The 16,464-nt window shown below is 48.6% G+C and overlaps 1 protein-coding gene across 2 annotated transcripts; it reads left to right on the forward strand.

Moving 5' to 3' along the window:
- The first annotated feature begins 8,344 nt into the window (after nt 1-8,344).
- Nucleotides 8,345-16,022, forward strand: LOC119325201 (phosphate transporter PHO1-2-like). 2 transcript variants are annotated; one of them, XM_037598951.1, is made up of 15 exons: nt 8,345-8,729; nt 8,841-8,894; nt 8,987-9,233; nt 9,403-9,763; nt 9,879-9,927; nt 10,343-10,417; nt 10,514-10,643; nt 10,751-10,871; nt 11,011-11,254; nt 11,350-11,454; nt 11,536-11,580; nt 11,678-11,830; nt 11,919-12,197; nt 12,285-12,421; nt 15,788-16,022. In XM_037598951.1, exons 1-15 carry the CDS (start codon nt 8,481-8,483, stop codon nt 15,873-15,875), a joined length of 2,337 nt encoding a protein of 778 aa, XP_037454848.1. In that variant the 5' UTR covers nt 8,345-8,480; the 3' UTR covers nt 15,876-16,022. The 2 variants fall into 2 exon arrangements, with proteins under 2 accessions (XP_037454848.1, XP_037454847.1); XM_037598950.1 differs by lacking the exon at nt 15,788-16,022 and adding an exon at nt 12,505-12,922.
- The last annotated feature ends 442 nt before the right edge of the window (nt 16,023-16,464 follow it).

Below are 16,464 nucleotides of genomic sequence, written 5' to 3' on the forward strand. Positions count from 1 at the left end.
CGCACGGGCCACCGGTCTCAGACAGAGAGCGAGATCGTGGAGAGAGAGAGAGGGGCGCCGCGGGCCACCGGAATTTTTTCTTTTTTTTTCTTTTTTTGTTCTTTTTAATTTTAACTAGTTAATTAGTTTAACAAAAACGGTAAAATAACTTAAAACTTGATAATTAACAAAAAAAACCTAAAAATTCTATAATTAACAAAAAAACGTATATAAAACTTGATAATTAACAACAAAAAGGGGGGGGCTATAAATACAAGGGCCCGAACCCCTTCTCGCCCGCCGCCCCCTCTCGCCCACGTACGGCGCCCGCCGCCCCCTCTCGCCCTCGTACGCTGCCCGCCGGCCTCCCTCGCCCACCGCACCACCTCTCGCCCGCCCTCAACGCCGCCGGTCGGCCTCGCTGCCCTCAACGCCGCCGGCCGGCCTCGCCGCCCTCAACGCCGCCCCCCAATCCACCTCGGGCCGGCCTCGCCGCCCTCAACGCTGCTCTACAGAGAGCGATGAGATCGTGGAGAGAGAGAGAGAATTTTTTTTGTTCACTTAATTAATTTGTTTTTACTACATGTTTTCAGGACTGACATAATGGCGGACGATAGAGCTGACCCGATTATGGACAACTATGATCCGGACGGTGAAGCACATATGTTCGGCATCATAAACGGCGATATTCTATATGTGCCGACCGGACAAGAAAAAGATGATATCTCTTCTTATCTGAACCTTGACGGTGAAGATGAAGGGCGCCGTCAGCAAGATGATGCCGAACAAACGTCGATAAACGACGATCTTCAAATGGAAGTAGCAACCACCTCCGGCGCCGAGGTATATATATATACATTGAGCCTCTGGTGATACAAACTAACTGATTTGAATAAATATGTGTGGACTAACGCGCGCGACTCTCTTTCTTATTTTAGCCCTCGGCCGGATCATCGAAACAATCGAGTACGTCGTCAAAGCGTGGCGCAACCAAGACGATGAAACAAGGAGAAACATGCACCATCGAGGTTGTCGACAGTGCAACCGGCAGGCCGCTGGAGCCCCGCAAGAACGCCACCAAGTTTGTCAACCAATGCGGAGCCATTGTTAGAGACAACGTCTCGATCACCGTCCAGGAGTGGAATAAGCCAAAGAAGGCACGAATTGCTGGTTTCACTTTCGTCGATAAGAGAACAAAAAAAGATTGCTTCAAAAAGCTTATGGAACATTTCGTTCTACCTCCGGAATACAACAAATTCGATGAGGAGGGTAACAAGATTGAGGAAAACAAGGAGAGGAGGAGGCTAGTCAAACAGTTCGCTCTTCATAAGATGGCCGACGCATTCCGGAAATTCAAGCAAAATCTAGCCCATGACTTTGTCAAGCAGAACAAGACTCCGGATTTCAAAGGACAATATGAGAAACTGAAACATGATTGGCCAGAATTTGTGAAGCAAAAGAAATCGGAGCAGTTCATTCAAATATCGAAAAAAAATAAGGAAAATGCGGCTAAGAAGGAGTACAATCATATTATGGGGCCAGGAGGGTATCGCCTTTGGGAGCCTAGGTGGGAGAAGATGGAGAACGAGCTGAGGGCGCGAGGAATCCGTCCAGGTACGGAGGGATGGGACCCAAGGGCCAAAAACTGGTGGTACGGGCATGGGGGAACGCTGAACCCGGAGACAGGGGACTGTGTTTACCGGGGCAAAATAATTAAACCCACCCAAGCCCTTATTGACGCAATGAGGGATGCTCAAGAGGGGAAGATCAAGTTCAACAGAGAGAACGACGCGCTGACAAAAGCCCTCGGGAATCCTGAACACGGAGGACGTGTACGAGGCATGGGGCACATTCCGTGGAAAATAGGGTTCCCCCAGAACGATGACCCGTACGGTTACAGAAGCCGGAAGAGAAAGATGGATCGGGAAGCAGATGTTGTGGCGCGGTTGGCATCGGAAATGGATGTGATGAAGAAAACCGTGAGTGTACTAGTAGCCGAACGAGATGCAGCTCGGGCGCAGCATGAAGATCATCCAGCGGATCTCAGAAGCCAGCAGTGGAGAAGCAGTGTGGCTTCCACGGAGGCCCCACCGGCTGGTGCAGATGCACCGACGACCGAAATTACTGCACCGGAGCCTCTGGTGGTCGAAATTACTGCACCGGAGCCTCTGGTGGTCGAAATTACTGCACCGGAGCCTCCTCGCTACCCCGTGGACGATATAAAGGAGATGAAAGAATGTCATCTGTATTATCCTATCGGGAACATGTCCATGAAGGTAGCCATCGGCAGTGCTTTACCATGTTAATTTACCTGGAGCACTCCACCACAACACCCCCATTCAAGATGGCTATGCTCGTGTCACGGTGGAGGACATAGTCCAAGGGTTTGAGGACCTGGAGATTGACATTGCTACACCTGAAGGGGAGAAAAGACTTGGAGATGTCAAGCGCCATTTCATTCTATGGCAAAAGAAGTTTATCAAGTTTCCAGGCGAGGCGCCAAGGACAACAAGTCCACCCCCCTACGGTGGTGGCGGTTCACCTACACCTCCGTCACGTCAGCCGACGCCCCCCAGTCCACAACGTCCGGCGGGTGATCAGACGCCGCCCCCCAGTCCTCGTCCGGCGGGTGATCAGACGCCGCCCCCCAATCCACCTCCAGCAAAGAAGCAGAAGCAGTCCTGGATTATTAACCCGGACCCTTATGTACCTAAGACCACAAAGGTACTGGAGCCATCATTGAAGCCTCTCCCCACAAGGCCTTGGGAACGTAGTGCCGAGGAAACTGCCGCGGCCGCGGCTGCGGCTGCTGATCATGAGAAATGGAAGGCGGACTGCAAGAAGAAAAGAAAGCCCGAGCCCAAGCCAGTATTTTCTGATGAGCAAAAGAAGTGGGCTAAGTCATTTTTGAGCACACCGTCCCAAGCCGCGAAGAATCTGCCTGACGACTATGCACGTGAACTTCGTAGGCAGGCACTCATGTTGAAGGAGAAGAAAGAGCGGGCGGAGAACCAGGAGAACAAAGCCTTGGAGGAGGCCGAGAAAACGGAATTAGAAAGTAAAAAAAGCGGGAAACGAGTTGCCCAGCTCGGGGAACAAAGTAAACAATCGATTGCCCCGCTTATAGTGAAAGCCGCCGGTCCGGATGACCCCGATATCATAGCAGCTGCGGCAGCACATGGATTGACTGTAACGAGTGCCAGAGAACAAGCGGCCAACTTAGGTATTACTCTTCGTGAACTGTTAGGCCTTGATGAGGCGCCAGTGAAGGAGGTAGTAATTACATATGTGAAAAATGGGCCTCTCGTCGAGCGTGCGCAGGAAGAGTATCTACCTCCACAAATGAAAGGTCTGCTGAAATGGTACAAGGGTTACATAAAAAATAAAAACGCCAAAGAATATATTTATGCGGAAGTTAGATATGAGCATCACTTCAAACATTACTATGTACAAATTCATCTGAGTGAATTGTTCCAGCTTTTCAATCTGCGCGAGCTCGACAAATCTATCATCAGTTGCTACGTTCTGTAAGTGATTTATTTCTACCCCATCTCGTTCATATTGCCTGCACTATATATATGTCCTAACTATATTGTTGTGTCCGCTATTATACATGCAGAATGAAGATTAAGGAATGCAGAGTAAGGAACATCCATGATGTTGGGTTCATTGACCCACACATCGTTAATGGATATGTGTTGGAGCATCACCCCGCCGACATGGAGGCAGACCTGTGGCAGTTTCTTACAAAGCAGGAACTCAAAAGTGATATTCTATTTCCTTACCATTTTGGGTGAGTGTTTCTGTCTTGAGCACATTCTCTTTTGTTTACTCCATGCATGGTATGTGGCCGGCTAGATGAGTTATGCATGACGTACTGTGCATGTATCGTGTCCGCAGGTTCCACTGGATTCTGCTAGTAATTAAAGTTGACACCTCAGAATGTCTCGTCCACGACTCTCTGAATAAGGATCCAAAGCTTTGGGGCGGCATGAGAAGAATGCTGCAGAAGTAATTATTTTCATTCATTTGCGCTCTATATCGATCGGCCTATTTCGTTCATTTCCTAATATCAAGTAACTAATAACTCTCTTGTTCATTTAATTTTCTTTGCCTCGTAGGGTTTGGAGACGGTTCGTAGATACAAAGGTCGGTGAATTCAAAAAAGAGCTAGAATTCAAAAGGTCAAAGGCTAAGAATGGTGAGGATATTCAGCCAGCGGGGACCAATCTATGTGCATACTATGTCTGTGAGATGATCCGGAGATACACCTCTGAGCGGGTTCCGAGTGATACCAATGCTCAGAGGAATAACCTCCGGATGATGCTTAGTCCAGAAGCTCGCTTCCGACCACTTCAAGAGGAACTAGCTGGATGGTTCAGGAGGGAAGTCCTCCATACTAAAGGAGAACACCATTACGAGGACGTAGAACTTTATATGCATTAAATTATGTATGGAAACTTGTTCAAAATTGTATATGGTCATCCGATGATATTGAATATATATTGTATATTCCTCTTGAATTCTTTTTGGTTCTAATTTCAAATTTGTTTGAAATTGTACATTCATATGCATGTATGTAGTACCGTAGAATATGTGAAACTCCTTCAAAATTAAAATAAAGCACAAAAGAAATAAAACAATACAAATTAAACAGAAAACAGGTTTAAGGGGGGGGGGGGCTAAAACCCTAAACCTGCGGCGGCCTTTAGTCGCGGTTGGCCAGAAGAACCGCGACTAAAGGTCCTCCGCCCCGACGGCCACCTGGCGCCCACGTGGACGGGCCTTTAGTCGCGGTTCTTAAGCAACCGCGACTAAAGGGTGGGGCCTTTAGTCGCGCCCGTTCGGTCGCGGTTGCGCAACCGCGACTAATGGCAGTTGCGAACCGCGACCAAAGGCCCTTTTTCCACCAGTGTAAATACAGCAAACTAAAGAAGAAAATAGGCATAAATGCATGAGAGACTCGATTTTCCATCGTCATTTCAATCTCTTGAAGGGGAATCCGACAAAGACAAACAATAACAGAAACTGTAAAACGATAATAACTTATGTCCATAGTAAGCAAGACTGTAAAAAGAGAAATATAGAAATTCTTTATAAAGGCATACCTGGTCAGGCTGTGCAACATCTGAAAAGAAAACAGAAATGTTATTTGCCTGACGTTCCCTATGAAGCCAACTCTGGCGAACCTTGTCTCTGTCGTCTGATGTAGTGCACTAATCTTTACATGCGCTGGAGTGCCAGGTTAGCGTTTAGAGATCGTTCACCAGGCAATGCTCTCCGGTTAACCATCCTTTTTTATTTTTATTTTCTAAAAAGAACACAAGAGTGGTGCGTCGGGTGGGGTCTCAAACTCGTGACCTCTCCCTGGAGTGAGCTCATGCTCTACAACTTGGGTTGTAGTGCCTTTTTTTGTGTACATATGTTTTTTAACCATCTTAATGTATTGTGAAGTATTTTGTTTAAATTTGTTTTTTCATTTGAAAAAAAAAACAAAATATCCTGATTTTTTTGAATTGATTATTTTACCTCAGATGATAGTTTTATTATTAAGAGCATGTCACTTTTATTATTAAGAGCATGGCATTTTAATAATTATAACATGGCATTTATTATTATTTTTATTATAACTAGGTTCGACTAATTATTTTGCCTCTCATTATTCCTTCCTTTCTATGACACGTCCTCTTTAATGATTTTGTACAAATTAGAAATTACTGAGCTATCATGTTCATCTATCAAGAATGCACGAGTGTCATGTCTTGCATCATCTAGATTTAAAATTGATGATGAATGAACAACGCTATTTCACCGGGAAAGATCAAATATAAACGCGAGTTTGGTTGCATTTTTTCCACTGTTGACCAACTACTTCTTTGCTTGGCGCCCAGCATTGTATCATTTTGATGAATGAAATATCTATCTCTGTGGATATTATTCCAATTCATCTCTTATATAAATACATACAATTTAACTCATGAAATCTTTCTTCAGATAAGTAAATTGCAAACTTCAACAATTCAATACTCCACAGTAAAAAAATATCTAAAAAAACTACATGCAGATGTTTCGGCGGCAACACGCTGGGAATCATCTAGTAACAAAGATGAGGGAGTCACCTTCAGTTTCAATGCAAACCCTGCCTGCATGCTATGATGTGTCTTGGATCGAAGCATGTACTTGTACGTGCGTGCATGCATGCTGTGGAAGTTGCACCAGTATCTCGTGGTGCTGGCCACCCTGCTCAGCCTGCCCAGCGGCGTGTTTGTCGTGGGCCGTGGTCAGCGTGGCGATCCACCGTGCTGCAACCACCGCCAGCAGGTGACAATGGAGCACAGGAGCGAGCCATCGTGCGTGGTCTAGCTAGGGCGCCAAGGCGGCAACGAACGTGCGTGCGTGACCTTTTCGGGTTGGATCACAGGAGCGATCGTGCGCGTGGTCGCGGATAGGAGGGGAGGGATGGGAGACGAGAGAAGATCCCATCGTGATACGCGTATCGCGGCCGTATCTGGTGTATCGCCGCCGTCCAGCACGCCGACATTTTGTTAGGCGTATTGCTGCTGCAAGGCCTCAAACTGCCATCCAAAAAATATAAAAAATGCCATCCTCTTCTATAATAATAAAAATGTGATGCCGACAGATAATAAAAATGGCATGCTCTCAATGAAAAAACTGCCACCTGTTAACAATAAAACTGTCATCCACCTAATAATGCAAATGGCATGGTATTAATATAAAAATGCCATGCTCTTAATCATAAAAATGATATCCTCTTGACGAATAAAAAATGGCATGTTACTCACAATTAAAAATGCCATGCTTCTAATAAGAAAACTGTCATCCTTTTAGTAATAAAAATGACATGTTACTAACTTCTTAAAATGCCATGGTCTTAATAATTTTTTGGCCATGGGGCGTTAAAAAAGACATAGAAAGTGTCATGCTACATATAATAAAAATGCACATGGCAAGTTTAGGACAAAAAAAATGCCCTCTAAAAATAGGGCTTTTTGTTGTTTCACAAATGGAAAATTTCAGAATTTTTGGATTTTTTTCCAAATGAAAAGTGAATTTAGAAACATAACTCAAATAGATGAAAGGTGTTAGAGCACAAAGCATTCACAAACACCTCTCTAGCCCAAGTGGTGAGTGCGCATGGCTGTAGCAGGGCATCCAACAAAGTACGCTATCTACTCACCTTTTCATCACGACGTTTATTGCAGAATTAGGTCAGATAAGGGAATCTACACGGCAACCAGCTCCATCTTCGATTGATAGAAGGAATATGTGGATCCCTTCTCCGGTGGGCTTTGTCAAGATGAATGTTGATGCAGGTGTATCTTCTGATCATAACTGTGGCACCGCGGCGGCTATTTGTCGAGACAGAGATGGCTCTTCAGTGCTTGCGATCCAAGCTTTGCTTGATGCAGCCACCCTAGAAGCAATAGCGTGTAGGGAAGCGTTATCACTTGTAGAAGATCTAAACTTGCAACACCTTCATATCGCAAATGACTGCACAAAAGTGGTGAACGGATACGGGTCAATTTTGGAGGCGCTTTCGGAGGGGTCATTAGGGAGATAAAGCAAAGAGAAACATCATTTATTTCATGTAACTTTCTGCATAAATTTCGAGCTACAAATCATGAAGCGCATAAGATAGCTAGGTTTGGTACTACTCTTTCTCAGGGGAGACATATTTGGTTAGGGTCTCCCCACGATGCTGCTGTTATACCTGTAACTGTTGATATGTATTAACAAAGCCTGGTTGTCTTTCCTCAAAAAAGAAAAAAAGCAGGGCGCGAGTTTGATTCCCCATATCCATTTGCGCATCCGTGCGTCCATATCAGGCTATGGGAAGGGCATCCGCCAGCAACAGCTAGCCTCCTGGCGACCGTTAGCCAAATACAATACTACCTCCGTCATGATTTATTAATCCTCTTTGTAATTTGTGCTAAACTTTGATCAAAGATTTAACTCACAAATATTAGTGCATGTCAACAAAAATTATATCGTTGGATTCATATTTGAACATAGTTTTCAATGATATAATTTTATGACATGCATAAACATTTTGTTAGTTAAATTTATGATCAAAATTTGACACGGATTACAATGAGAACCAATAAACCAGGACGGAGGTAGTAGCATTTATGTACTTTTCAGTATCTCCTTCCCTTTTTAGCAGCACTAACGACCGATCGTGAGTGATATCTTTAGGACAGGGACACATTCATTCCTGAGTGGGAAGAGAGTAACCATCGTAGCTAGCTAGCTTCCCCGATCGTCTGTCCCTCCATCTATATAAGCACGATTGCTTCTCTCATCACTCCTGCCTGTCCCTGTCCCCCTCCTGCCTCCCTCCTCCTCTTGTCCTCCGCATGTGAGCAGCTCGCTCGATCGGCTCGGACAAGAAGCAACCCGCTTCAACCCCCGACCATCGATCGGCTTGATCATAGTGGAGTGCTGGGGTGGTAGTATATAGGCGTCTCGAGGCGGAGGACATGGTGAAGTTCTCGCGGGAGTACGAGGCCAGCGTCATCCCGGAGTGGAAAGGGGCCTTCGTCGACTACAAGGGACTCAAAAAGCTCATCAAAAAGATCAAGCTCGCACAGCGCGACGCCGACGGCAGCAGCTCGGGAGACTCCTCGTCGGAGGAGGCCGCCCTTGCCGCCGGTGTCGAGAGCGTCGGCTATGGCGGTGGCTTCTCCGTGCTCGACCCCGTCCACGCCCTGGCCTCCCGGTTCTCCTCGGTGCGTGCTTTCACGCGTCAGGCGATACGAATAGATATAGTTGTTCGTGATCCGTCTTGGCTGGCTACGTGCGTGCACGGTACTGATCATGATGCGCGTTTTGACATGCAGGAGGACGAGGAGAGCGGGGATTCCGGGGAGCTCGTGCCATCCACGGACAAGCATGTAAGCTGATGCTTGCATGCATTTCAAGGATGCATCTGCGACTGATTATCCATCTCAGTTGTGCAAGAAACTGAAGTGTTTGATGCGTGCAGGAGCGGGAGTTCCTGGAGAAGGCCGACGAGGAGCTGGAGAAGGTGAACACCTTCTACGCGACGAAGGAGGCGGAGCTGCTGGGCCGCGGCGAGGCGGTCATCGACCAGCTGCGCATCCTCGCCGACGTCAAGCGCATCCTGGCCGACCACGCCGCCACCCGTCGCGCCAGGGGCACACTCTCCATGGTGGCACCGTCCTCGCCGGCGCTCAGCGGCTCCGGCCTGGCCACGCCGCAGTCCATGTCAGGTACGTGTCCATACTCCATACCGGTGCACGCACTCGCCCGTTGGTCCTAGGCTCCTAGCACATGAACCCCACTGCCTCGCTCGATCATCCTTTACGCGTGTGCATGGCAATTGGCAATATAGCATGGGCACGTGAGCTGACTCAAACGGTGCGTAATGGCGGCGTGCAGATGGGAGCGCGGAGCTGCAGCAGGCGCAGATGACGGAGGGCGCGGCGGTGGCGGACGAGGTGATGGCTGCGCTGGAGCGCAACGGCGTCAGCTTCGTGGGGCTGCCGGGGAAGAAGGACGCCAAGAAGGAGGGCAGCGGCAGGGGCGGGAGGCCGTCGACGGTGCGGATCGACATCCCGGCGAGCAACCCAGGGCGGGCGGCGCTCAAGGTGTGGGAGGAGCTGGTGAACGTCCTGCGCAAGGACGGTGCCAGCCCCGCCGCCGCCTTCGTCCACCGGAAGAAGGTGCAGCACGCCGAGAAGAACATCCGCGACGCCTTCATGGCGCTCTACCGCGGCCTCGAGCTGCTCAAGAAGTTCAGGTGCATACCCCGGCCACCATGCACGACTCTGCTTTCGCCATGAGAATGGTGACATCTTTGGGGCCTTACGGATTTGTTGTGCTTTTTCTGTTGCATGGATGATGGATGGCTGTAGTTCTCTGAATGTAAAGGCCTTCACCAAGATTCTCAAGAAATTCGTCAAGGTAAGTAATACGTCATAATAATCTTACTCTGCCCACTAGCTAGCAACATACTACGGATGTATGTAGATGCATTTTAGAGTGTAGATTCACTCATTTTTCCTCCGTATGTAGTCCATAGTGAAATCTCTACAAAGACTTATATTTAAAAATGGGAGGAGTATTTTTGTGTAGCGCAGGTGCTTCGGAAAATGGATGGATAGAGTGTTAAACAACATGAGGATGTTGTACTTCATCATGTAAATTATAATCAAGTAGCACACAGCTTGTGATCTGTGTGGTTGTCCTAGTGAATTGACATACTACTGCAATATGCAACTAATCTAACTCTGAAAAGAACTAGCGACAGAACTGACATAAATAAACATGAAAACCTATGTTTTACACTGTCGGCAACTGACACGAAATGCTCTCTCAGGTGTCGGGGCAGCAGCGAGCGACAGACCTTTTCTCGCAGAAGGTGAAGGGATCATCGTTCAACACCTCCAACAAGGTATCATCATCAGTTCATTTTCATCTACATCCTTCCTGTCCAACGCTGAAGAATATGAACTGAAGGAACTGATATTCATGGAAATTCTGAGAGCAGGTTCTTCAGCTGTCGGACGAGGTGGAGTCACTCTTCCTGAAGCACTTTGCGGGCAACGACAAGATGGTGGCGATGAAGTACCTCAACCCAAAGCAGCCCAAGAGCACGCACATGGTCACCTTCCTCGTAGGTAGGCGCGTACATTCAGAAGTCAGATTTTCATCTATCTAGTACCATCTACGGTGGAGAAATTCGGAATTCTAACTTTGTGGTTCTTTGTCTCGTGTTTGTTTTCAGGGTTGTTCACGGGCACATTTGTGAGTCTATTCATCATATACACCATCCTGGCACATGCTTCCGGCATTTTCGCCTCTGTCGGAGACACGGCCTACCATGAAGTAGTCTACCATGTCTTCAGGTAACCTCTCCGACCAAGATTCTGAGCTCTGCTATTGGTATGAGCTCAATATTTTTTTGATTTTTTATCAAGGGTTTGATGATTAAGGATGAAAATTTTACCTTGACCTGACAGTAGATTCTCCTTTGTTCTCCTGCAGCATCTTCGCGCTCATCAGCCTGCACTGCTTCCTCTATGGATGCAACCTGTTCATGTGGAAGAGCACACGGATCAACCAGAACTTCATATTCGACTTCGTGCCCAACACTGCCCTCACGCACCGGGATGCCTTCCTCATGTCCGCCTTCATCATGTGCACTGTTGTCACCGTGTTGGTCATCAACCTCTTCCTCATAAACGCCGGTGTGCCCTACACCAATGCCGTGCCAGGGGCTCTCATAGTCGTGAGTAACACAGACCATATATTTGGAGCAATGATTGATAGCTCAGGCTGTGTTGCAACTGTTAGTTCTCAAAATTCTGAATCTACCTGTTTCAGTTGTCGGCCGGACTTTTATTCTGTCCATTCAACGTGTTCTACCGCTCGACGCGCTACTGCTTCATGCGCATCATGCGCAAAATCATATTCTCGCCATTCTACAAGGTAAGGGAGATATCTACGGTTTCCGATTCACCAAAATTCTCATGAACATATTTTTTATGATAAACCTTCCCTGTGATCCAGGTTGTGATGGCCGATTTCTTCATGGCTGATCAGTTAACTAGTCAGGTACTAATTTAATTGCAATATTATATTATACATTCATACTATAACCAAGGAATCTTAAAATGCAAGTTCTTACAAATTAAACTTGTGTATGTTCCAGATCCCATTGCTAAGGCACACGGAGTTTGCAGCGTGCTACTTCATGGCAGGAAGCTTTAGGGCTTACCCATATGAGACTTGTACTAAGAACCAGCAGTACAAACACCTGGCCTATGTGATCTCTTTTCTCCCTTACTACTGGAGAGCTATGCAGGTATAAATCAATAGACGAACGAACAATATTAAGATTACAACTTGTCAGGATCAATTTCAAACTAAGATTTGTGGCCATTTTTCAAAAGTGTTTAAGAAGATACCTGGAGGAACATGACGTAAATCAACTCGCCAACGCTGGGAAGTACGTGTCGGCGATGGTTGCGGCTGCTGTCAGGCTCAAGTACAAAGCAACACCGACGCCATTCTGGGTGTGGATGGTCCTCATAACGTCCACAGGCACCACGGTGTACCAGCTCTACTGGGACTTTGTCAAGGATTGGGGCTTTTTCACTCCCAAATCTAAGAACCTATGGCTTCGAGATGATCTCATCCTTAAGAACAAGTTCACTTACTACGTTTCCATGGTATTGTACTTTGTTCAACTGATTTTTAGTATGACATTAGTACAGAAAGGAGCGGCTTTTGGAGCACTAATTTTTTCACAAATGCAGATGCTAAATCTAGTGCTTCGGCTATCATGGACTAAAAGTGTGATGAAGATTTCTATTACCAAGAATGAGACTCGCCTACTGGATTTCTCCCGTGCCTCCCTGGAAATAATCCGACGAGGACACTGGAATTTCTACAGGTATTTGAAATTGGTTTAGTGGAACCAGTATCTTCGGTTTAATGTTTTTGTTATAACTAAGGATACGGTTGACTGGATTGCAGGCTGGAGAACGAACACTTGAACAATGTCGGCAAGTTCAGAGCAGTGAAGATTGTCCCATTGCCATTTCATGAACTCGAAACCGATTGATGATTAAGACGGAGAGAAGAGTGTAACAACGTGCTCCCGATACCAAAGGATCGGCTTAGCCCCCATTCGGCCCCATCCTCCAAGTCGCTCCATGCAACCGCCAGCGGCATGGCTGCCCCCAAGCTCACTCCTGGCACCCCAGGCACACGCGGTGCAGCTGGCGACGCCGAGCTTGGGGGCAGCGTCCGTGGCGTCCCAGCCGCAGGAGGTGCTAGACACTGAAGTCAGGAAACATTGCACACTGATAACAGTAGATTGTTAGACACCAATTGGTGCAAACCACTAATATGGGGATCAATTGATATACCATCCAATGTAACGGTAATAGATTGAAGTTTGTGTATAATCAAAGCTGAATCTACCATACTCTATCAGAAACCCCGAATATTCTTCAGTGTTTTTTTTTTGAAACGGAGGCATCATCGATTAATTAAGAAGAAGAGAATTGCCCAGTTAATTAACGGAAAACCGGACGAGAACCGATACAATAGACCACATGCGGACTACTCGCTAAGAAAGAAACTCCATGACCACACGGTCAACCCGACAAACATACATAAGACCAAAGAACCACGATCCATCGCACTTCTACGTCGCAAAGAAATCATCAACGAAATCAAGGTTGAAGACAACGGACACCACCAAATCCACGGAGATGAGCCAATTAGAGACGGTGGTCGAAGAGGTTGAGTATCCTTCATTAAGCAGCCGCTGACGCCTTACCAATGGCGCCACTCTTCTTGCCTATGCTGCCGAGAGCCTTCTTCACCTTCTTGATTTTGCCCTTAGAAGCCTCCTCCGCTAGGAGGCAAGCAATTGTCTTGCCAGATCCAGGACTAGCTGCCTCGAAACGGGCGAGCAAGCCACCAAGCTTTTTCACGAAGACCAACTCGTCAATACGTGCCAACATACCATCACGATCAAAGACGGGCGGCCGGATGGACTTTAGCGCTTCAGAATTAGGTGCCAAAGCACCTACCTCATCAACCCCGGCACCCACAGATGCCACCTGGCCAACAGCCACAGGTGACAGAGCAATAGCAACATCCAAACCTCCATGGTCCACAAAGGCGAGCGGCTGACTGGGCTCTAGCAACGGCGGTGAGGTTGCGTTTGGCATCGTCAAGGCCCCTCCAAGCGACTCCATCTCCATAGGAAGCACCATCGAAATAGGCGAAGTGGGATCCCCGCAAAATTTCTGCAGCTCAGGCATAATTTGCAGCACCGGAGCCACGACCTCGACAACGGCTTCACTTCCAGATGTAATCAGCACGACAGGCAGCGGCGACGGGCAGGATGCACCGCGAGGGGAGAGATCTCCATACATGTCAGCTTCCACATCGGTAGAACCAACATGGATCTCGGGCAGCAGGGGTATAACGGGCACAGCCTGGAGCTTGGCAAGAGCGGCCTCTGCACTTGCCAAAACACTCTCAACTCTCGTCAAGTAGTCTTGCAGCTCGGTGCGGAGTAGCTCAGCCTGCTCCATGAGGACCGACTGTTGCGGTACACCTGCTGGGGTAGCATCATTGGCAGGAGCAGACATTGGTGGAGGTAGTGGAGCAGCATGACTTAGCGGCGTAGTCTGGTCTCTGGTGTGTTTTGCACGGCAATGGCGAGCAATGTGGCCAAAGCGAAGGCAGTTTCTGCATCGAATTGGGTCCCTGCAAGAGTGGGCATGATGACCTCTGGAGAGGCACCGAAAACATCGGTCCCTCAGCCACACTGGAGGAGTCCGTCGCGCATTGGAAGCGGGACGCTGGAAGTCTGATGAAGATGGCGAATGACGGCGCCCCTTGACGAGGTGCCAGTCCCCAAATGAATCTCCATGAGGTGCCGGCGCACAACACATCGGAGCAGCTTGAGACTTCTCTGTGCGGAAGCATCCAAGCCAATCTCCCCAACCTGAACGCACGGGAGAAGCGACTGCGATGGTGCAAGACATGCTTGCAGAATCGCCTGATGCCAGCGGCGACGACAATGACGTCCGGGGAGCAGTGTTCTCAGTCGGCGCAGCCGTCGGCGGGGGATCTGCCTGATCTGGTTCCGACAGGGGTGCAGGTGCCGACGCCGGAGGCGTCAACAGCTGGCCGGCGGAGTTGCTAGCAGGGGAAGTAGTGGTGGTGGCCTGCAGGACTGGGATGAATGCGCCAGCCATGGCAGCATGGATGACGGGCAGCCGCGCCGTAGCGGCCGTCTTCACGGTCTTTGGCAGACAGCAACCATGGGCCATATGACCACCTACGGCCAGATCGGCCTTGCGGGAGGCGAGCGCAGCCGCGGCCAGATCGGCGGCAGCGGTAGCCAGGGACGACCGAGCGGGAGCCAGCGATGTCGTCGGAGCGGCTAAGGTCTTGAGCACGGGGAGCATCACGGACACGGCAGGGCGGGCCAGCGTTGGCGGCGGCGCTGGATCCTGATCCAGATCCAACCGAGCAGGGAACGGGGACGGCACCGGGATGACGCCCTGCACGGAGCCCGCGGGGAGCGCGGCAGGAGGCGGCGGCAGCATGCCGGCCGGCCGGACGCCGCAGGGCAGCGGTTTGGTGGCCGACGGGGCCGGAATGGCCACCGCCGGTGTGGGTGCGGGCGGCTGGTCGCGGTTGCGGGTCAGACTCCACTCGGTGTTGAACTGACGTATATGCCCACGCGGGTCAGACTCCAATCATGATCTTTGTTGGGCATGGGTATGTAATATTCTTCAGTGTAATGCCAAAACAAGGTGCTGTTTGACAAGCCTGGGTGCAGGACATGTTATCGGCATGAACTGAATCCACGCTGTCCAGGACGACGAATCCATGTGTAGCTACAGCATTTTAGAGCCTGCATCACTACAGAAAACAAATCCACAATCACTTCCAAGTTCCAACGGCACAAAATAAATAACATTCTTCAGAGTTCCACTAGATTCAGACTTATGCAGTGGTGATGATATTTGTCCGTGCAATTGCAGCAGATTCACGGCCCGATCGAAGCAGCCACTAGCATGCATCTGCTAAAAGAGATGAAGAAACGTGGTTGACTTGTTTGGCAACCAACAGAAACAAAAGAGTTAAATACACTAGGGGTGCCTCAACTTGTTCGACACGGTCAGTTTAGTGCCTAAAGTTGTAAAATACATGAAACTGATGCTCGAACTTGTCTGCCTGTGCAAATACGGTGCAAATACTTGTACCGAACTTGACTGGATTGCAGGCTGGAGAACGAACACTTGAACAATGTTGGCAAGTTCAGAGCAGTGAAGACTGTCCCATTGCCATTTTGTGAACTCGAAACCGATTGATGATTAAGACGGAGAGAAGAGGGTAAGAGCGTGCTCCCTATACCAAAGGATAGGCTTCGCCCCCATCCGGCCCCATCCTCCAAGTCGCTCCATGCAACCGTTGGCGGCATGGCTGCCCCCAAGCTCACTCCTGGCACCCCAGCCACACGCGGTGCAGCTGGCGACGCCGAGCTTGGGGGCAGCGTCCGTGGCGTCCCAGCCGCAGGAGGTGCTAGACACTGAAGTCAGGAAACATTGCACACTGATAACAGTAGATTGTTAGACACCAATTGGTGCAAACCACTAATATGGGGATCAATTGATATACTATCCAATGTAACGGTAACGGTAATAGATTGAAGTTTGTGTATAATCAAAGCTGAATCTACCATACTCTATCAGAAACCCCGAATATTCTTCAATGTAATGCCAAAACAAGGTGCTGTTTGGCACTCCTCAACGCTAGTTTCAGCCTGTTTGGCACTAGATTCAGACTTATGCAGTGGTGATGATATTTGTCTGCAACATCACGCATATAAAATATGCAATTGCAGCAGATCCACGGCCCAATCGAAGCAGCCACTAGCGTGCATCTGCTAAAGGAGATGAA

Source organism: Triticum dicoccoides, chromosome 6B (genome assembly GCF_002162155.2).
Source record: "Triticum dicoccoides isolate Atlit2015 ecotype Zavitan chromosome 6B, WEW_v2.0, whole genome shotgun sequence".
Classification (NCBI taxonomy): Eukaryota; Viridiplantae; Streptophyta; class Magnoliopsida; order Poales; family Poaceae; genus Triticum; species Triticum dicoccoides.

Excerpts from the sequence above, each read along its gene's own strand:
- LOC119325201 (XM_037598951.1), top strand. The coding sequence starts at position 8,481 with ATGGTGAAGTTCTCGCGGGAGTACGAGGCCAGCGTCATCCCGGAGTGG. Across the intron at positions 10,872-11,010 it reads GTAGTCTACCATGTCTTCAG|CATCTTCGCGCTCATCAGCC; the intron begins GTAACCTCTCCG and ends GTTCTCCTGCAG. Across the intron at positions 11,581-11,677 it reads CTGATCAGTTAACTAGTCAG|ATCCCATTGCTAAGGCACAC; the intron begins GTACTAATTTAA and ends TGTATGTTCCAG.